At 47.2% G+C, this 21,956-nt stretch overlaps 1 protein-coding gene across 8 annotated transcripts in view; it reads left to right on the top strand.

The window, feature by feature from the left end:
• Nucleotides 1–21,956, top strand: part of PRR14L (proline rich 14 like) — a 43,905-nt gene that overhangs the window by 3,859 nt on the left and 18,090 nt on the right. For 6 of the 8 annotated variants that reach the window (XR_010378547.1, XR_010378548.1, XR_010378550.1 and 3 more), the window contains exons 2-4: nucleotides 3,449–3,973; nucleotides 8,817–8,889; nucleotides 16,135–21,268. Coding sequence is in view for 1 of the 8 variants with exons in the window: in XM_064481053.1 (XP_064337123.1) it covers nucleotides 3,500–3,973; nucleotides 8,817–8,889; nucleotides 16,135–21,268 (5,681 nt within the window). In the remaining 7 variants the exon portion in view is untranslated. Of the gene's footprint in view, nucleotides 1–3,448; nucleotides 3,974–8,399; nucleotides 8,487–8,816; nucleotides 8,890–13,226; nucleotides 15,616–16,134; nucleotides 21,269–21,956 lie in introns of those variants that run through there. The other 2 variants (XR_010378552.1, XR_010378553.1) reach the window with 2 other exon arrangements.

Raw genomic sequence — 21,956 nt, forward strand, 5'->3', positions numbered from 1 at the left:
TTGACTTTTGTCAGTTGGAAGTCATCTGTTGGTGACCAAAGCCCTGCAGTTCCATTTTGGTCGATACCAGTTTACCGCGTAGATGGAGGCACAGGAGAGGTAACGGCACTGTTTTCCCTGAGGGCTGTTCTGAGCCATTTCATGTGACTATCCCCACTGCCTCTTTGTGATAAAGATCTGTTCAGTAAGTGTGTTTTTATGCATGATCCTGTGTTCAGAACAAAATCTTGAGTTAGGGCCGTGGGAATGGAGGAGTGAGGTTGGTTGGAGACACGGCTGGAGATGGGTCCGTGGGTACCAGTGCTGAGTGAGTGGCCTGTGGAAGGTCAGATATCCTTACATTTGGGGCTTCAAGTCTGAGCTCTGGGCCACAGGGGCTGCCATTACTCATGGAGGCAACGGGGTCAAAAATAAGCATGGACAGTTATGCTGAGGGCATCTTACTCATCCGTGTTTCCATGGCCGTTTGCACGCCGCAATACTCCGTTATTTCACTGGGTTGAATGGGTTCTATTTTAGACACGTTAACTTGGAGGAGGGGGTGCCATCCTTGTGAGTGAAACATACGTCACAACTTGAGAAGAGGTTGGAACAAGGGACAGGTTTCTTTTTTTTTTAAATGGCTTTATTAAGATGTGATTCATATACCATACAATTCGCCAACTTAAATTGTACAACCCAGTGGTGTTTGGCACAATCACCCAGTTGTGCAACCATCACCACCATCTATTTTAGAACATTTTTATTGCCCCTAAAGGAACTTCTGTTCCACCAGCAGCCACTCCCTGTTTCTCCAGCTCTCCCAGCGCTAAGCGACCACTGATCCACCTTTTGACTCCAGATTCGGCTCCTCTGGACATTTTGTGTAAATGGATTCTTACAATGTAGCGTTTTCAGGGTTCATCCATGTTGTGTAGTGAATCATTTCCTTTCATAGTTAAGTAATACTCTGTTGTGTGGCAGGACCACATTTTGTTGATCCGTTCATCAGTCAATGGACATTTGAGTTGTTTGCACTTCCTGGCTCCTGTGAGTCGCGCTGCAGAGAACGGCCATGTAGTTTTTGCACATTTTCCTCAGTGGAATCGCTGGGTCATGTGGTCACTCTGTGCTTACAAGGGCTGTTTTGAGTCTTCCATCCTCTTAGCAGAGAAGCTATGTGAACAGGAGAGGGCGTCAAAAGAGTGAAGCCTGGGAAGGAAGGCGTGCAAGGACCAAGCTTGAGAATCGTGCACCCTGGGGGGGCAGGGAGCCCCATGGGCCCGGCTCCATCCACGAGCCTGCTTCTCGGGGGGTCCTTCCTGCTTTACTCTCTGTCTCTCTGTGGTGTGACAGCCAGAGCTAGATTGTGTCTGTCGATGGGAAAGAGAAACTGAACCAAATTCAAATTGAGCACTTTGGGGAGTATCAAATAGCAACTCCAGTTTATCCTTTAACCCCCCTGCAGACACACACAAAGTGGCCTAAAACTTGAAGTAGCCCTGGAAGTGGTACGAGCTGGAGGAGAAAGGGGAGGGCTGGGCCTTTCTCTGCCCTGCTTGGATCCTCGCCACCCTCCCATACACACCAGCTTCTCTCTCCTGGCTTCTGTCGTGGGTCCAGGTTTCCTCATCAGCCCTCCTGTGTTACTTTAACCCCAGGGACCAGCAGTCTGCTTTCCTGTGATTTCTAGTGTTTAAGTTAGTAGTGGCGCGTTACATCCTTTTATCTTTGAGTAGGGCTCCTTGAAAACACTGAGGACACTCAGTGGATGAAAGCATAGGACCGTGGATAAACCATCCACCACGAGTTGGAAACCAGAAGAAAAGCAGAAGGGTCCAGAACAGGAGGACCTGTCATCTGCCCTTCCCAGCCCCCTGCTCCAGCCCAGAGAGCATAGGTCAGCGCTGGGACCTTCTGGCAAGGGGGACCAGTTGTCAGTCCAGGAGTATTTGTGGAGCGGGTGCTTCCTGACCTGGAGGCAGAGCACGTGCCTTTGTGTAAGCGACGCCTGTGGGTGCCCCCCCCCCCCCGATAATCAGGGACAGGGACCCAGGACGCCGAGTTGCAAGGAGCTGCTCGGTGTGTGGGAGAGCCCCTCCTGCTCAGAAATCTGCTCATGTTCTGGGGGAAGGAGGTGACAGCTCAGCAGTCACAGTGCTGGATTTTCCTTGTGTGTAATGTGTTTATTTGGGGGAAAGATGGATGTTAGGAAGTGGGGGGAGGAGGAATCAGCTGTTGTCTGAAACACCCTCCCTCTCCTACATGCATTTTGGCCAAAGGGATGTACCTCCAACGAGCCCTCATTTTGAACTCTGAGAAGCCAGTTATTTCTCATCTTCTCCCACCTGTCTAGGGTCGGGGAAGACGTCAGAATGAAAGCGTGCAGCCTAGTATCTCACTTGGTTAACCATTTCCGCCCTGGTCAGGTCAAGTGGATTTTGTGGTGGAAACTGCACACATTTGGTAAATTAAGATGGAAAAGTGACCGGCCAGGAAACCCAGTTCTGCATGTTCCATTCCCTCCCTGTGTGAGTGTGTTTGTTCTGACTACTTAAATAATACAGTATTATGAACTACTTATATATACATATTTTAGCAAATAACCCGTGTTTACGTTACCCAGTGAAGAAATGGAACATGACCAGCTCAGCGGAAGCCCCAGGTGTCCCCCCACCTCTCAGTGAATCATGTGATGTTTCAGGCAGATCCCCTTTGACCTCTTCAGGTGTGTTAGAACCTGTAACAGGAAGATGACGGCTGCCCTGCTTAGCTAACGGGGTTGTCCAAGAACCTAAGATAAGCAAATGAGTGGTGTCTGAAGGCACCTCGAAAACCTCAAGGTGCTGAGTAGAACCCAGAGCTGGTTTGGCAGTGCCTGGTGCCAGCCCGCATGGACACTGTGCAGGTGGTTGGTAAGCAGTAAAGGAGTGGAATTCTGCTTTCTCTGTATCTTCTTTCAAAGAGAATTTTTAATGAAGAAAAGTCAGTGAATCAAATTCTTTAGAATTCTTCAGTACATATTGATTCAGCAAATATGTCCCAAGTGCTTCTGTGTCAAGTCCCTATTCCAGGTAGTGGGGTTACAGTGGTGAAGGAAACAGGCAGGGTTCATGACCTGGAAACAAATCGAAAATCATCTTTGTCTTCTAATTTATATCGTCTTTCCTGGATGCTTAGACATGTCCAATTCTTGTCTGCCTTTGATGAGGTCTTACTTAAGTCAGGTTTAAATTGAGAACTGTTCAGAAGGTAGTGTTTGAATTGAGGTTAGACAGATGTCTATTAAAGGTTTAAGATATTTCTTTTTCCTCAAATTCACGGCGTATTACGGTGGATTTTTTGGTGCCAGATAATGCCGGCATGCGAGGCAGAATTTTTGCCCTTGTTTTAGCCAGTTTGAGCTGAGATGGCATTCTTCTACCCTGCAAGATTTTAAACTTTTATCCCTTCCTTTGATTTGTGTCAGGGTGAGCCGTTTGATGTAACAGACTTGACTCCATAATCTGCATCTGCCCCGATGCTGTCATCCGGAGTGGAGACTCAGCCAGCTCTGCTTGGTCCCTCCATGTCTGCCGCGGTGCAGGAGTTATACTCGGAACTCCCAGTGAGTGTCTCCAAAGAGCTCCATGCTGACCCTGAGCCGAGCGTGATTCCAGATGTAAAACCCGGAGCCCCGAGCGCTTGTTTAAGTCAGAGTAGGGCAGTGCCCTTGGAGCTGCAGAGGACTCCCGCGGGAAGTTGTTGCGAAGAAACCCCTGAGACCTTGGACCATGGGGGTGAGCCTGGGCGGTGTGGGCTGGTGGACTCCCCAGCAGAAGGTTCTGTGGCTGCTGGGATCTTGGATAGGGAAGAGAAAGCCAAGAGCGTGGAGCTAAAGGTCTTCGGAGATGAAGGGGACCAGGCGGAGATTGTGAGCGAGCCCTGTGAGGGAGCAGAGGAAGCCCTGCGTCAACATTCTGCAGCCGCTGAAGGAAGGCTCAGCCCTCGCCAGGTAAGAAATGACATCTCGATGCAGTTGAGTTGTGTGTGAATGGCAGCTTTCCAGCAGGAGTAACACTTCCCAGGATAAAGTACACATTCTGACAGGTGGCTTGGTGATTTATTCTTGAAACATTTCCAAAATGATGATTTTCATGTTAACTTTCTTTTGATGATCTCTAAGAACATTTGTGTCCCATCAGACACTTGAAGAGGGGAAGTACTTATCTAGAAAATGTGTCAGCCCTCTGAAGCAGCTGCAGCGTGTACGGAATGTTGAATCACTTTGTGGTAGTTGTGTGGGATTTCTGCATCTGACGTTAAGGAGTGATGTGGACTTGTTCCTTGAGTTTTGGTAGCACCGTGGTGAGGATGGAGTGAGGTGTCACATAGATGTCTCTGAGGGAGACTGTTGACCCGGGTAGGGCTTCATAGGATGGCTACCCTCAAGGGGTCTCCATATTTCAGGGGCAAGCCCTAAACTATACAGGTCCAGAAACTTGACTTAGATTTTTTTTTGCACATCAGAGGTGATGGTCGCCAAAGAACTGATCCAAGCTAACCCACTTAGGAGAGACAGAAGCATAAATCAGAAAGCGGTTCTTCAATTGCTAGTGAGAAGTGGAATCACCGCTTGGAGGGGCATGGAAAGTCAGGTCTCTGTGTGCTTGAAATTAGAGTCAGAGGGATTTGTTGGGTGAGACTAGTGGTTAGTGAGCCGTGGTGGCCTGGTGGACCCCAGTCCCTCAAGGAATGGTACCCGCCGAGTGGCCTGGAGAACTTACTTTCTCCCCAGTTGGTACCTTAGACCAGGAGTTAGTGCACTTTTTATGTAAAGGGCCAGATGGTAAATATTTTAGGCTCTCTGGGCCATATGGCCTCTGTTGAAACTACTCCACTCTGCCATTGTAGCTTGCAATCGGGCACAGATACCGCTTACACAGATGAGTGTGGTGGTATCCCTTAAAGGGTTATTTGTAAGCACAGGCTGCAGTTGACCTGCTCTGGACCCGCTAATAAATTCATATTCTCTGGACTTCCTGGGTAGGCTCCCTTCCCCACCTGATAAATCCGTCGTTTCTTTACACTGGCTACAGGGCAGTTGACAGTTGTTAGTAGGCTGCATGTGTTAACCACAATCAGGAATGGACAAAGCATTAAGTAACAGCTGAACATGATACCGGAATTTATGCTGCGATGGCCTGTCCTTAAAAATATAGTTAAATGAATGTGGTAACAGATCTAAAAGTTCTTTACTTCTTGATGTGATGGGCTGAGTTTAACAAGTTTCTTGATGTGCTCATTGATATAAGATGAAAGTATGCATCTATAAATTATGAAGTATATTAATAAACACAAAATACTTGGATCTATGCATGTGTGTACACACGTGTGTGCATACCATCGAGCCTGAGAACTAGAGACTTCTGTCTTCCTGTTCCTTTTTTTAAACCATTCCCTTTCTCCCTTCTGACTCCACCAGAAGTAAATACTATTTTGAATTGTATAAAGCAAAATGAAATTTAATAGCTATAAATGCAAGATTTTGTGCTTGGTTCCAAAAAGGGAACTACGCAAGTCAGGAAAAAAGCATGAGGATTTATGGGGGAAAGAAAAGACCTACAGCTTTTAACTGGTCACTTAGAATTGACTTGGTGGTACAGCTGCCAAGAAAAGCGGCTTTGCCCTTAATATATGTGAACAGAATGTGTTACCTGGGCTGAGGTGGTGGTTGTGCTCGTGTTCGCTAGTTAACCCATAGCTGGGCCTCATCCTGACAGTCCCTCCCCAACCCCCTGACACTTAGATGAGCTCAAGATACAGGGGGTATGGTTAGGAGCATAGGGGAAGCAAGGAATGTGTCAGTGTTGGGGTTCCTGCCAAAGAAGAGCCTGTCCCCTCCTTTCCACGTTGAGTCTGACGTCATCTGGGAGGAGTATAAGAGGCCAGAAATGTGTTCATATCAGAACTCACACTGACGACACAACCTGAAATACACCGTTGGAGGCTGAGTTGCTGACTCTGTCTTCCTGTGAAAGAAAAGAATCAAGAGAAATGAGAGAAGCCTTCAGTGAAGGGCTCCTGAGGGTTGTCGAGCAGAAGTGGTCCTGTTGGGCCCAGGGCAGTAGGGTTCACAGGGAAGTGGTAGCTCATGGCTTTGTCAGGTCACAGGACCCTCTGGACATCTGGACGGATGCTGCAGACCCTTCAGAAAGTCAGTCAGACCATCCCCTAAGGTTTGCAGACCCCAGACATCTTGGACTTCAAGATAAGGACTCCTGCTAGATTGTCAAATCAGCACAAACACAGTCAGAAGACAACTGATGAGTTGGGAGAGTATATTTGCAACATTTATCATAGTGGGCTTCTATCTAATATACGAAGAACTCTTAAATTGCAGAATGAAAAAAACCAATAGAAAACGAAGGAAAGACTAGAATAGATAAGTCAGTGTGTGTGTGTGTGTGTGTGTGTGTGTGTGGATGCGTGCACTTAAACACGTGATGGTCAAGCTCACTCATAATTAGAGATGCAAATTTAAACAACCTATGATATGACTTTTATGAAACCTATCGGGTTGCTGAGAATGGAAAATTATGACAGCACACTGGGTTGGCAAGGCTGTGAGGAGAAGGGCGTTCTCATGTGTTGCTGTTGTTACATCAGTCTACAGAGGAGAAATTGGGCTACACTTCACAAGACTGCTGTGCCCTGACCTGTTGGCCCAGCACTCTCGTTTCTAGGCAGCCACCCATAAGATGCATCTCCAACAGTAGAAAAATACACATACATGAGGTTATTCTTTGAAGCATTATCTATCATTGCAAAATGTTGGAAGCAACCCTAACGTCCACATATAGGAGAGAGGCGGAATAAAATATGGTATATAAATATCCGTGTTTGGAGCGCTGTGCAGCTGAAATGAAGAATGAAGGTCTCCATGCACAGGTAGGGGGTGATTTCCAGGTGTGTCAGGGGACCCTGAGACTGCTTCTAGGTTTGGCAGTTCACTAGAACTCACAAGACTCTGCATGTGGTCAGACTCACAGCTGAGATTAACATTTTACCACGTTGGCTTGTTTTCCCTTCTGAATAATTTGAGAGTATAGTTGCAGACATGGTACCCAAATTCTTGACTGCATATTTCCTAGCAAACAAGGATGTCCTGTTATGTTACCACAGTACATTAATCAAAATCAAGAAATTAATGCACATCTTTTATCTTTGGTCAGTATTTTGATCTGACCTGCAGACCATGTTCACATGTGGCCAGTCATCCCACTGATGTCTTTGTAGCAAAGGAAAGAAAAATCCAGGGTCACTTGTAGCATTCAGTTGTTACATTTCTTTAGTCTCCTTGAGTCTGTAACGTTTCCTCAGCCCATGACCTTGACACTTTTGAAGAGTACAGGCCATTTGTTTTGTAAAATTTTCCTCAATTTCGGTTTGTCTGATGTTTCCACTTGAGTAGATCCTGGTTATGCATTTGGGGGGTTAGGGTCCCACAGAAGTGACGCTGGTTCCCTCTGCATCTTCTCAGGAGGCGCCCCCTTCCTGAGCCGGGGAGCTTCCATCCCCTGGTTCAGGTGGGATCTGCCAGACTTCTCCACTGTGAATTTACTGTTTTTCCCCTTCGTAATATTAAGCATCTTGTGGGGAGATATTTTGAGACTACGTAAATGTTTGTTTCTCCTTCAAACTTTTAGCCACTAGTTTTCACATCCAGTGATGATTCTTGTTGAGATAATTATCACTGCGATGGTTGCCAAATGGTGATTTTCTAATTCCATTATTCCTTCTATGGTAAGTCAGAGCTTTCTCTTCTCCCCACTTACAAATACATTTGGTCTGGCGTCGTGCTAGAATTCACACACTTTTTTTCCCAAGCACAGTAGTGTCGCACATAAGCTGTGTGGGAGCTCATTGTCGATGCTCTGCAAGAGCGTTCCACACTGAAGGTTCAGTAGAAAAGGAAGGAACAGCCTGAGCCCAGCCTCTCTGCTCCGTCCCAGTGATGATGCTTTGTGTCTGCCATCCTCACCATCGCTTGGATCTTCTGTTTCCAAGACAGAACTTTGATCAGAGATGAAGTGGTTTTGCTTGTTTATTGTTGTTTTGAGTGCTGTAAAACTTATGGAAAGTTGTAGCAATGATTTTACTATCTGTAGATGTAGGTGAGTGCTACACCAGAATCTTGTACTTACCAATTAAATCAATGTGGAAACAAATTTTTTTAAATCCTTGGCCAAGAGGAAAGTTTGGTGTGAGCAGCCATTGCTGGTCTCTCAGAGTCTCCCAGCTGGTCAGCCTGATAGGACCCTGTCCTCACGGGGCTCCAAGCCCGCCAGGTACCTGCTCCTGCTCCTTCCCGTTTTCCTGATTCCCTCTAGGAGGAAACCAGGTGTCACTGATGGTGTCCCCTCCACCCCCTCTTCCAGTGAGCAGGGATGAAAAGAAAAAACAGCCCTTCCAGGAAGTTTGAGAAGAAAAGAAGTACCTGACACCGAGAACATTTAGGGACTGAGGTACATCCAGCTTGCTAAGAGTTTCCATTCAGGTTTTCATTTAATGAAGATCACATTGCATCAGTGTGTTTCTTGTTTGGATCTGCACCAACACCCTAAACCTCTGTTACTGTACAGACCTTGGGAAACTTGGCTTTTCAAGCGCAGATTCTAGAGGAGTGGGAGTTTTACTGATTGAATTAATTTGAATTGACTGTTGCCCTCAGCTCCCAGTCTCTGTGACCACTAGCAAGTTTCTGGGAGCCAGAAAGAAGTCTGTCTAAGGATAATGGCGCTGGTGAGCTCAGGTGTCTCTGGACCCTCCCTGACTGCTCGGTTTTCTTACCGCAGGAGGATCTCCTGATGCAGGCGAGCAAAGAACTTTTATGCACGGACCTCGCTGAAGATTGTCTGAGAAGCAAAGGTATTTATTTCTCTCAGATCTTTTCCTTTGTACACTTACCGCACACTGTTTAGTTCACACCAGGAACATGAGGCTCTCAGTCCCTGCCTCAGAAGGTGGTCTCAGTATTACTGCCCATGGACATACTCAGGCCCCCAGAATTACTGATTGTGATAAGAGTTTGCTTCCTGCTTTTTCTCTGATGAGCCCCTGTTGACCGTGTGTTGAACCTTAACTGCTGGTGTGAAGTCTTTCACTTGATTTGATGACGCTCCACTACCTGTCTGTAAGGGTTAATGTGGACAGGGAGGAACCTACCCAGGATGGGCTCTGTTCTCTGTGCAGGGGCGAGGGAGGCGTTCATTCCCAATCACCTAGACAGTTTTCAAAGCAGTTTCATTTCCGTTACCTCGTTTTGCTCCTCAAAACAGTGGTTGGGTATAGGCATCTGAGATGTTGCCTTCAATTTGTTTGATTGATTGATTGATTAAGAAGGAGGCCTGAGAGAGAGTGCTGAGCCAAGATTTTTCTCCCCGGCCCGAGGCCAGAAATAATCCTAGGTAACTTTAGAGAGGACTGTGTGTGTCTATTATACAGTTAAGGTTAACAGCAGAGTCATCAGAACTGCAAAAAAAAAAAAAAAAGATACAGCAAATATGTTTAACTACGTGGACACTTTGTTGCCGTGAGACAGCATCAGATTTGACGCTCTGCTTTTGGCAGCCTGGACAGAAAAGGAAGCACAGATCGCCCCTGTGAGACGCAGGCTTGTCCCGGTTTGTCACGCTGTTCCCTCCTGCCGGGGATTCTCTGGCTCACAGGCGTGGACATCCCGTAAAGAGTAAAGCTCTGAAGATGCAGAGTGTCGCTTTGTGCATGTCTCACCCAGGGCTTAGGGCCTCGCTAGGGACGCAGTGTGGTGCCGTCACCGTCCCCGCTGAGATCTTTTCTGCTCCTGCCCCGGTGTGTGGAGTCTCAGGTATGTTGGTGTATTTTCACCCACCTCTTATCACCAGATTCACTGTGTATGTATTGAACTATGCTTTGATGTAACCACTGAATGGGCCTTTTAAACAGGAGAACCTGCAGGGTTATTTTCTACAAGGAAACCTGCCTTCTCGGACTTTCCCAGTTACTCTCCACCTAGAAAGCTGGTCCCCGCTGAAACCAGATAAGATGAGCTATTCCGAAAACTGCCTTCAGATAAACTGCTCTGTGGCGCTCTTCTTCCTGTCCCAACACCATTCTTGTTTAATGACTTAAATTGGTAAAAATGATTTTTTTGCCCTCTTCCCCAAGAGCCATGTGGAAGGTTCTCAGTTTGATCTGGGGGAGCCTGGAAAAGGCAGTGGCTCTACCTGAGTTTTAGAGCAGTGACCTAGTGCCTGACTGTGATATATTCTTGCCTGCCAACCCCAAGAACCTTGCAGCGTGTCCCTGTGTTACACACAAGGAAGCCAACTCAGCCATCCAGGGTCGTGGCCAGGCATAGCCAGGCAGAAAGGAAGGTTCTAAGGAGGCAGGGCCCCATAGGAACTGAGCGCTGGGAGTGCAGGCGGGACTTGCAGCTGCCGCCCTGGATTTGAGTTAGACAGATGTCCGTGCTTCTCCCTAGTAGGCCCGGCATTTCAGCTGCTTTGCCAAGGTCAAGGTCAAGCATCCACTAACTTACCATTTACTACAGAATTGAGAAGTAGATGGCGTTTCTTGGAAATCTAATTGTACTGTCTCTTTAGGGGCCCCAGCTGCTAGAATTTTCACTCTGCCCCAGAGCATAGCTCCTAGTCCTGAGTGTATTAATTTAAATTTTCTTGATGGAAACCTAACAGATCTTTGCTGCCTTTGTTGTAAGTGTTTGCACTGTTGAGCACTGTGCAAATTGCTGTACATAGTCTTATTTATATGAAGGTTGGATTATTCTGACTGGGGGCACCTCTAAGGTCAGTGTGCTGAAATAATGTATAAGTCTGCTGAGGAGTGAATTTGGATCGCCACACTGAGCTGTTTAGTAAGTGACCCCAGGCTGCTACACTCCCCAGTCTGTTGCTTTTCCTTCTCTGTATAAAGGTCCCATTCACAGCACTCCCAAGTTAGCATGGGATTCCAGGCTCTTGAGATTTTTTTTCTTTTTTAAACAGTCATTATGTCTGCTGTGGTTCAGTTAGGTAAAATGAGAACATGGTTGACTATTTAAAAGGACCTTCATGTGAACCAAGATGCTGTTCTCTATTTCTTGATTGTAGGAAGGCAGACCCAGGAGAAGCGGGCGTCAGGGAGCAGTGATGGGTGTCAGTCTAGAGGCCATTTCACGAGGAAAGAGTGTCCCTCTGACTGGTACCTCTTCCTTGCTGCTGTTCTGAGTTTTAACCTGCCCGTTTCACTATAATTTTTTGTTCAGTTATTTTATAAAACTAACATTACCAAAAAAAATTCTTTTTGAGAGCTCCTTGTAACTGGATTTGATGGGGAAGGTTGTATAAGAAAGATGGAATGGGTTCCAGGAAAAATACAAATATTAGTTCCCACTAATTACTGTGGGACTTAGTTACTATAGTAACAGTCTCCATTAAGGCTTATTTGGGAATTCTCTGAAATAGGAGGGTCACCAGAAATTGGAAGAGCAGTGAGGAAATACATTTTGGTGCAGAGGTGAAAGCAGTCAGGGAGAGAGAAGCTACCTTATATAATTTTTGGAACTAGATAGTCTCAATTATTTAGGATAACTAAAGCTAAACAATCTTTTAAAGGCCTCTTTTTCTGTTATGTGAATAAGTTAAGCATTGTAAGTAGATAGAATGAATCTCTCAGTAAAGCCCTCATGCCTTATATGCATCCAGATTCTTGGCATTTATTGATTGGTTTTTATAATTTGGAATAAATATTTACTGTTTCGTATTATCTATTTATGTCATTATCCTCCTATAATTTATATTTTGGGGAGTGGAAAATTGAAAATCAGCCAGTACCACACCCATTTAATAGGCAGCAAAGAAGTCTAGACATTTGGGGAACTGAAGTTTTTCATTTAAAAAAAAATTAAGATCTAACTTAAGTATAGTAAAATTCACCTTTTTTATGTACAGTTCTGTGAGTTTTGGCTAACACATAGAGTTATGTAATCACAACTGTACCATCCAACTCAAGAAACAGAACATCACCATCACCCCAGCAATTTCTTGCCGCTCCTTTTACAGTCAGTCCCTTATGCCACGAGCCCTTGGCAACCACTGATCTATTTTCTGTCCCTATCATTTTGACTTTTCTAGAGTGTCAAATAAATGTAATCATTCAGGGGGAGTTTTTGAACCTGACTTTGCTCGTTTAGTGTCGTGTGTTTGAGGTTCATCCATGGTGCTCCATGTTTCATCCTGTGTGTATGAAATGTATCCTTTTGTCCAGTTGTGTCACGATTTATTTGTTTCCCATTTGAGGGAAATTTGCATTGTTCTCAGTTTTGGTAATTATGACTAAAGCTGCTGTGAACACTTCTGTACCAGTTTTTATGTAAATTTGAGTTGTCATTGCACCTGGGCACATACCTAGGCATGGGCCCACTGGGCCATTTGGGAAATGTATGTTTAATTTTGCAAGAAACTACCAAACTGTTTTCCGGAGTGGTTGTACCATTTTCTGTTCCCGTCAGCAGTATAAGAGTCCAGCCGAGGGCTTGAATACTTCCTCGTTATTTGTTGACTTACCTGTTGTTTGGAAAGCTAGATGGCTGGCAGTCAGTACCAGCTAAGGTGATGAAGGTTTGTGGGGTTGTAGGCAGCCCATGTGCACCTCCACAGGAGGGCGTCCTTTCATAAGGCGTCACAGCACTGCTTACCCATCACACATCTTTCCAAGGATGGGGTGTAGGACAAACCAAAACTTACATCATACTTAGTTTTTCTCATATGACTAGGGTTTGGGGGAGGGAAATAACCCAGGTAAAGTGCATTTTCATCCCATCATCAAGGGCACAGACTGTAAACATGACGTAGTGTTTGTCAGGTTTCTCCCTGTAAAGCTACTTCTCTCCCCTGGCTCCATACTGTCCTCTTTGGAAGAAAGTCACTAGGTATGGACTACACTCAAGAAATGTTCTGTCTGCCAATTTTTAAATTAGTTTTTTGTGTGTGTGTCTTTTTATTGTTAAGTTCTATATGTATCCTAAGTGCAAATCCCTTGTCAGATAGATGATTTGCACATAGGTTCTCCCTGTCAGTGGTTTGTCTTTTCACTTCTTGGTGTTGTCCTATGAAGCACAAACATTGTAGTTTTTTTTTAATTGATACATTTAACATTTTAAAAAAAAACGGAGGTATCGCTGATTTACAATATTATTTCAGTTTCAGGTATAAAAAGTTCTTAGTTTCGATGGAGTCCAACTTATCAGTCTTTTATCACTTTTGCTTTTGGTTTCTTAGCCAAGAAATCGTTAGCTAACTCAAGTTCATGAAGATTTACTCTTGTGTCTTTGTCTGTTTTATTGTTTCACCTCTTGCATTTAAGTTTGTGATCAACTCTGAGTTGATTATTTTGTGTGATGTGAGTTGGAGTTCAAATTTATTCTTTTGCGTCTGGATATCCACTTTTCCCAGGACCATTTGTTGGAAAGGTATTTTTCCTTGTTCCTTTGTCAAAATCAGTTGACTGACTATGAATGTTAAAGAGCTTATTTCTGGGCTGTGGGTCCTGTTCCGTTGATCTGTACATCTCTCTGGTGCTTGCTGTGGCTCTGTAGTAAGTTTTGAAGTCAGGAAGTGTGTCTGCCACCTTCTTCAAGGTTGTGGCTGTTGTGTTTTGCATTTTCATATGAGTTTTAGGATGTTTGTCAATTTCTACAAACATAAGTCATCACAGAACTACAGATCCATTCAGCTGAGGTCATGGAACGCCTGTGTTTCTTAAATGGGCACATAGCTCCAGCATGTCTAATACTTCTAACACCTTCACTAATCTGGTTCTTCATTCAGCTAACACCTATTATATACCTGCCAGGGGCCAAGGTCACTGTCGGATCCTGAGTACACAGCGATCAGTAAGATCTGGTTTCTGTCCTCAGATACCTCCAATCTCATGGAGCTGATAAATTACACACGTAGTAGAGGGATAGCATTACCGAGGTTTATATAGAGATGCCGTGCAAGGGAGTGAAGGTCCGGCGGAGTGGTTCGCACCGGGTGTGGGCTCTGCGGCACTTCTGAGAGCTTTATGTGCGTGAACTCACCTCATCTTTACAAGTCCTGTGACACAGGCACCGTTTTTCTCCCCAAGATACAGATAAGGATCCAGCCTTTTGAAAACTTTCTAATAAATATAAAATTATCTCAAAGGCTCCTTTAAAGTTCTTGGAGATTCCAGAATATGATTCAAACCAAGTCAAAAGAGTGAGCAGAGTATCGTTTTGTTTTCAAGCGGTACACACGCCACCCCCACCCCTTCTGCCACCCCACCCAGGATTGGCTGCCCCATCCCCACGACTATGCAGAGTGGACAACAGGCCTCCTCAGGAAGAGGGGGCGGGGGCTCTGGGGGTGAGTCTTACCCAGTAAGCAGTTTGAGGATGAAGAGTCTGAGAGTGTCCTTGCGCAGTTGTGATGAGATGGGACCCGGAGGTGCTGAGACAGAGGGACAGGCACAGGACAGACACGAGCGGCTTCCTGAGTGCTGCAGCGTCAAGCGGGAGACGGAGTGAAACCGTGTGCAGTGCTTGTGCGTAGAAATCCACGAATAGGGTGTAGAATTGTCTGCTGTGATGTGGGCCATTAGGATTTCAGGGCCACGTTTTGTCAGTGACTGATAGCTGTGCGCACTCATAGAATCCAGCATGTATTTATCCACCTAGTATTTGATGACTCCAGATATTTTTGAGTGCTGTGTCCTGGCCTAGTTATTAAGTTTATCCCTATAACTATCCTCAGATCCAGTAAAGTAGGAATCAGCCAGAGCAGAGCAGAGGAAAGGCACTTTTCCTTTAACTGGCAGGCACTGTACCAGGTGGTGGTTTACAGGTGTTTTTTAATTGAATCCTCAGAATGGCACCGAGGTAAGTGGACTTCCCACCTTTAACGAAGAAGACTCAGAGGTAAGTGGTATCGCAGAGCCCAGCTGGCTTGCCTTCAGAGTCACTGCGCTTTCTCTCAGAACTGCTGCTCTCAGCGCCACCGGAGGAAGCCCTAGGGAGACATGACTAATGGTTGCTGACTTTACCTAACTGTGCTCATTTATGAACTCCACGGATACTTACCGAGTACTGTCAGGTGTCAGGCATTATGCTAGACACAAGGGAAGAGGAGAGACCAGAACAAGCATGACCCTGACCCCGTGGAGTTTCTGTTCTGGTGGGAGCTAGATCTTTAGATCGACAGGCACTTCGCTGTATGCGTTCAGGACAGGTGTCCTGTTGCAGACACACGTGCACGCGTACATGCATCCATACATAATTACATAGCTTTGGGTTTGTTTTCTATAAAGGGAGCGGGATGAAACTTTTGTGTACGTGGAGTAACAAGTTGAGGTCTTTATACCGCACCCTGTACGTAGAAGTTCAGAGAAATCTGTACAGTAAAACTCCTTTATGAGTTGTGTTTACATTCTGCTTAGAAAGGTTTCTTTGTTTGTTTTTTAAAGTTCCATAATGGAAAATTTCACATTTATTCAGAAGTGGAAAGGAGAGGTTACTAAACCCCCATGTACCTGTCACTGACCTTCAGTAATTACCAACTGGTGACCAATCTCGTAGAGAGGCAATTACTGCAGGTAATTGGGCTCAAGACTAATGTCCAACTTAACAGATTAATCTCTTTTACGTAAGTTTCTATGTATAACTGTTCTTTTTCAACGAGATAATTTTATCTATTACTTATTTATTCAGGTATTAAGAAGATGATCATTTAGTAATATAAGCTGTTTTATTGTGAGTCTGCTTTACTAACGCGTTAGGGTGGAAGCCTCCTAAGACTCTGAATTAGGCATATATCTCCCCATTATATTCAATTGTCCAGCTCAGTAAGTGCATTTACATAACATTTCATAAGAAGTTTGTTCAGAATAACCTGCTTCTTCCAGGTACTCTTGTCCCTCTGTCATGTTTCGCAGAGAAAAACAAAAACCAGTGGTATTGTAACACTCACTTTGCTCTTCTCTTTTTGAGTCAGGCCTCTTGCTGCCGTTGGCGGCATGATTAGATTTATGAAAGTAGAGTGGATGTTTGGGTTTTTTTGTTTTTTTTTTTTTTTAATGATTACATACTGACTTGGATTTATTTCCCTTGTGCAGAAGGAAGTGTGCAAGTTACAACTGAAACTCTGCTAAAATCTGCTGAGGAAGCCCAAGGGATGAGGGTCAGTGGGACTGAGACGGATGATTACAAACAACAAGAGGACGGCCACGTGAGCGAAGGGCTCCCGCCTGGGCGCAGCAAACACCTGGAAGTAGACAGAGTCATGACCGGTGACAGAGTTTCAGAACCCAGCACGCTAGCTTCCCTAGAGCCTTTGAACTTTGTGGGCCCTGGATCAACAGAAGCAACTCCTGAAGAAACAGAATGTGAAGCATTAAAAGCCTGTCCTCCTTGGTCGCTGTCATTACCAGGGAACAGTGCCATTTCCCAAGTGGATGGTGGGAAGGAAGAGTTGTGTAAATTGGACCTTACCTGTGAAGCAGATGACAATCAGCAGCGGATTCTTGGCCACCATAATGAGAGACACAGTTCCCCATGTGGCAGCCCCAAAGCCGCGAGGAGTGTGGTTGTGGTAGAAGAAAATTCTGTTTCAGAAGAAGATTCTGAAGTTTCACATCTCACATCAAGTTTGTCTGGTCCAGAATCCAGAACAGCATCCTTAGCAAAGTGCAATTTTGAAGGTGACAGCTTGCTGAAGGGATCTGTTGAAAAGACAGACAGTTCCTGTTTGGATGGGGACGATCAAAGTGTGAACTTGGCTTCCAGAGAAGAAAATGAACAGCTTTCGAGCCCCAGGAGTGAAAGAGGGGAACCCTTTCTTGTTAGTGCCAGGCAGCCAGAAGAGGATGCTAGTAGTCATCATTCTGGAAAAAACCAGACCGCTGACGTCCCCAAAGAAAACACCCATACTAACTGCTGCCCTCGAGGCAGTGTCCGCACAGACAGCCCTAGTTCTACAGTGCCCAGTTCTTTAACCGAAGCCAGGGAAGTAATGTTTGAAAAAAATGATTTGAAAATCACTGTAGACATTCAAGGTAGCTTGGCAAACCATGAGGACCATAGGATAACTTTTCCTGATATGAGCCGTCTGGGTACGCACTCTTCCTCTGTGATGCTGACGGAAGGGCCAGAACAGACAGCCACTGTCAGGCCCAGTGTGTCAAGTGAGAAGAGTCACAGTGAATACTCCTTAGACAGCACCCACAGAAATCTGGATGGCAACACCGAGTTAGATGAAGCATCACATAATGAATTTCCAACTGAAAGAGAATCCCTCGTGAGTTTAACGCCAGAGGACCAGTTAAATTCCATAAATGACGTATCCAAACCCAAGAAAGATCTTGCTCCGTTACCGCCATCCCCAGAGTTCCAGGACAGACCTGAGTCAGAAGAAGCCACACACAACTCCCAGGACGGTGGTCCACACATAGATGAACAGAGCACTGCCTGGGAGACGAATGAACTTTCTTGCACCAATGAACTGGCCGTAAACAAATTAGGAAGTGAATGTGTTTTAAAACAAGTGTCCCTTAATTCTCAAAACCACGCAAAGTTGCCAACTGACAAAGATGTGCCTGTAGCAGCGAGCGAGGGGGTTTCCCAACAGAACCAACACCCTCCGTTAGAGGCTGGAGCAGATGTCCTTGCTGGTACTCAGACCCCTCCCATGAAGACAGGAATGGAAGACATCTCTCCACCAGGTGACAAAACCTGTGGTGCCTCTTCAAACAGTCCCACCTTAAACAGACCAGGGAGCCTAGAAAGAAAAGCCGAAATGGCTGCTCCAGGAGCAGAAGATGCACATTCCAGGCTCCCCTCAAACAAGAAAGAAGCAGCAGACTTGCCTCAAGAAGCCTCTGCCATGGAATGTCAAAGTGTCCAACTGCAGGACCTCTCGAGCCGCCCTTGTGTGAGAAGGAATGCACCTGAGGAGAGCATGTGTCCCACCCATGCTGCCTTGGAGCCCAGCAAAACCCTCATGGGAGCTGAAAACCCTCCAATAACCAAGTACAAAAATGCATTTCAGCACAGCGACTGCTGCCCCCAAGGGAGAGAAGGCTCCATGAAAAGTAACGCCCATAAAGTGAGTGGTACATCAGAGAGTGAACCTGATGGGAGAGGAACTAAAGGCAGCCTTCCAGGAGGCGAGGCCAGAAATGAGACGCCAGCAGGCACATCAGGTAGTGAAGCTTCACACAAAACCGCTCACACTGCGCTGCACAGCCGACCCGGCGGGGAAGGGCTGGAGAGAGGAGAACAGGATGTCCCCAAGGAGACCATGTGTCACAAAGGTGACATCTCTGATTGTGCCGCACGGGAGCAAAACCAGCCTACAGATACTCCAAGCCCTGAGAGATTGCTGGACCAGTTTCCTACTGTTCTGCCCTCCGGTGTTAAAAGCATGAACCAAGCTGCTGAAACTCTTGAGCAGAAGGCCGATGAGGCCCTCAGCTGCCAGAGTAACCTGGATAGACCAGACAAATGCAGAAATGAAGATAACTCAGCCAAGGAGATGCCGGGAGGTGACCAGAGAGAGACAGTCACAGAGCCCAGCAGAGTGGGGAGCCAGGGCCGGGAGGGTCTCCTGATCAGTGCAGGCAATAACAGCTCACGGTCTGGTGGACGTCCAAAGGAAGGGGCCTTCAGAAGGGTTTCTGGTCGTGAGGAGTCCGCAGACGGCATGGTAGACTTCGTCCACGCGGGCTGCGGGAAGGAGCCCACAGAAAGCGTTCCAGACGAAAGGGCGCCGAGCACACTTGATGGTGGTGCAGGTCATTTTGGGCCGATGTTACATGAAACCCCACGGAGTACTCTGTCCCAGAGAGGGGAGCCCAGCCTTGCATTCCTGGGAGAGATGGACCCGGATTCGGATTTCCAAGATGCTGCTTCCCCTGCGGTGGAATCTCTCGAAATGAAAAACTCATGTGAAGACAAAGTACGGGGAGCATCAGAAGACTGTGAAATGGAAGTGTGTCCAGACTCTCGGACCCGTGAGGTAGAGTTTGCTGCAGATCATGAGCCAAATGTTAGAAGATTGGGTAGGGAAAGTGTGTCTTTAAATTACATTCATCATGAACAGAAACCTCAAGAAGCATCTCTGAGAGGAGCACAAGGAATGATGGAGCGACCAAGACAAGAAATAAATTCTGAGTTTGACAAGGAAGACCTCTGTGGAATTTGCTCAGAGGAGCTGGTATCTTTTGGACACCGAGGTGAGAACTCTGTTCCCCCAGAAAACCTGAAGTCCATTGAGATAACGCCTTTGTGCCTGTCGTCCCAAGAAAAATCAGAAACTAATATTAACAGTGGAGCATCTGATCTGAAAAGCCTTTTTAAGCCAAAAGATGGTGAAGTGCCCTGTGAAGACGTGGAGGTCCTGCCTGAGGTGGAGGAGGGGGCCCCATGGGGTAAGAAGGATCCTGGCGTAGGAGACAGCATGGCCATTGGCATGAGGAGCCCGCCTTTAACAGCAGAGACCAAGCCTGCAGCGAGCAGGGAGGGCACCGGAGACCAGGGCTGGCTGCGGGGCCCTGTGGCTGCCGGGAAGGAATCTGAAGAGATACGTGTCCAACAAGGGGGTCCCGGGGAGATCACAAGTGAGACTTCTCAAGTGCACCTCAGTCCCCAGGGGGATCCCGGTGATGCGGAAGAGCAACACGGCAGGGAGAAAGAGGGCCAGATGCAGCCAGAAGCAGGTACCACGTGGGCGCAACACACAGCCCCTTCTCTGTTGTCAGATGAGCTGCGAAGGGAGAGCCGTCTTCGGGGCTGTGGAGATGAGCCCTTCACTGTGGGAGAAGTCGCCCCCGCAGAGCCGGCCACAGGCAGCACTGCTGTGGGGGTTCAGGAGCCCAGGGACCCAAATGGAAGCTGGTGCCATCCATTAAGAGAGGGCTCCACGCCATGTGCAGGCCCCAGCCTCCAGGGAGCCCCCCGGGGAGCACCAGGCCCCAGGCCCACCGGGCGCGGGGACCTCAGCGGTGCCTTTGGGAACACTTCACACTGGAGAGGGGTGCTTCCCCTAAAGAAGCAGCCCCCCCGAACGTGTAAGAAGGTTTCCTGTCAGGAGCAAGTCAACATGGGGAGGAAAATGAGTAAAATCAGAAGTTCTGCCTTTTTCAAGAGCTCCTCTGAAACCATCCCCACGAAAACACACAGGTTTCTCAGCTCGCACGCCGTGGCCGCAGCCTCGCCACCGGAACCCAAGACAGCCCTGGCCTGGAGCCCCGGGAGCCTCAGAAGCCCCGCACCAAAGCAGCCGGCAGCCCCGGGCCACCTCTCAGGGAGCCCGAATGTTCGGAAGCCTACCAAAGAGTCAGCCTTACTCAGCAAGCTGTCCAGCCTGGCCTCCAGACTGGCCCCGGCCGCACAGGCCCAGGAGCTGGGGCGTCGGTGCTCCTCGGAGCTTCTCCCGGTGGCCGGAAGCCACAAGCGGCTCAGATACCGCCAACTCCTGGATGGGTTTTCACGCAGCACCGCGCAGCTGAATCCATGTCTGGCAGCCAGCCGTTGGGACAAGAGGCCCACTAGTAAACCCCTGACACTTTGTTCGCTCGAAGCCATCAAAATGAGCTTCATGGATCTGGGCGCCAAGATGCCATCACTGCTGTTTGGTTCCGAAGTCTTCCCAGTCTCCTTCCACATGAAGTCGGGCTCCGAGCTTGGGACTGAGTCCCCGAGGACTTTTCCCGAGCACTGTGCGCCCGCGAGGCTCGCCTTAGGAGAGGCCGCCCAGTGTCCATCTCCGCCGCCCAAGTGGACCTTCTCTTTCTTCCTGGCCCATGGTTGCCCTGGGGTGGCCACATTCAGGGAAGACGCTGGTGTCCGGGGTCAGGCAGGTACCCGGCCTCCCCCACAGCCTCCAGTTCCTCTCCAGGACCATGGAGCCGCCGCCATAGTCCAGACCAGAGCCAGCTGCTCCGTCCTTGGCCTTCACACACTCCTAGCACTTTGTTCCCCAGGATGTTACCGAATCTGGACGAAAAAACGGAGCTTCTCCAGTCACATGCCCACCATGCAGAGGCTCTTCTTGACCCAGTTTACACAGGGCTTGAAAGGGCTAAGGTCTCCAGCCTCCCCGGCAGATGAGGCCTTCTGTTCTCTGCCCTTCTCGGTGGGCCGAGTGCTGTCCATTTGGAGCCAGCATGGGCCTTCTGCCTGCCCCTTGGAAGTCTCCGCTCTTCATTCCTCTCCCAGCAAGCAGCAGCCAACTCTGGGCACCCCAAGCAGGTAAACCCCATCCCCTGTTCTTGCCGAAGTCCCGTGTTTGCATCCCGCCCCAGGGCTGGGAGGAGAGGGCGCTCCTGAAAATGCCAGGCTTGGAGTCTCTGTGTCTGCGTTTCCTGTTTATTGCCAAATCCCTGCAAAGGAAATGCAGCAGTAGTTCTGAAGTGTAGAGCCCTCCAATTTTCCTGCAGAGTCTGGATTTCTTGCAGAGTCCTCTATTTTGTGCCTTCCTCTCTTCTGTCCATTTCATTCTGCAAACCCCCAAATCTTTTGAAGCTCTTCTTTTCACCTCTTGCCCCCACCTTGCAAAGAACCAACAGCATGACAAGTTAAAGTGGTGACAAACTATGGCTTGTGACTATAACTTGTTCACAAGGTGTCATATAGCCAGCACTTAACTCAGTGTTCCATGCGTAAAGGATACAGAAGAAATAGTTCTTAAATAAACTAACTAGTTATGTAGATATCATCAAATCTAGTTTATGAACCTCTTTCTTTCTGGAGCAGAGCAGCTTCAAAGGTTGACATTTGCATTTCTGTTCTTGAAGAATTTATAGAATTTTAAGTGAGCTGGAAAGATTTTTTTGTGGTTTGACCACTGGGAATAGTTGAAAATAATTTCACCAATATCGTTATACCTTCTAATTGAAAAGAAGAGAAGAAAAAAACTTGGGAGTTATATCCCTAACGA

This window comes from Camelus dromedarius, chromosome 31 (genome assembly GCF_036321535.1).
Source record: "Camelus dromedarius isolate mCamDro1 chromosome 31, mCamDro1.pat, whole genome shotgun sequence".
Lineage (NCBI taxonomy): Eukaryota > Metazoa > Chordata > Mammalia > Artiodactyla > Camelidae > Camelus > Camelus dromedarius.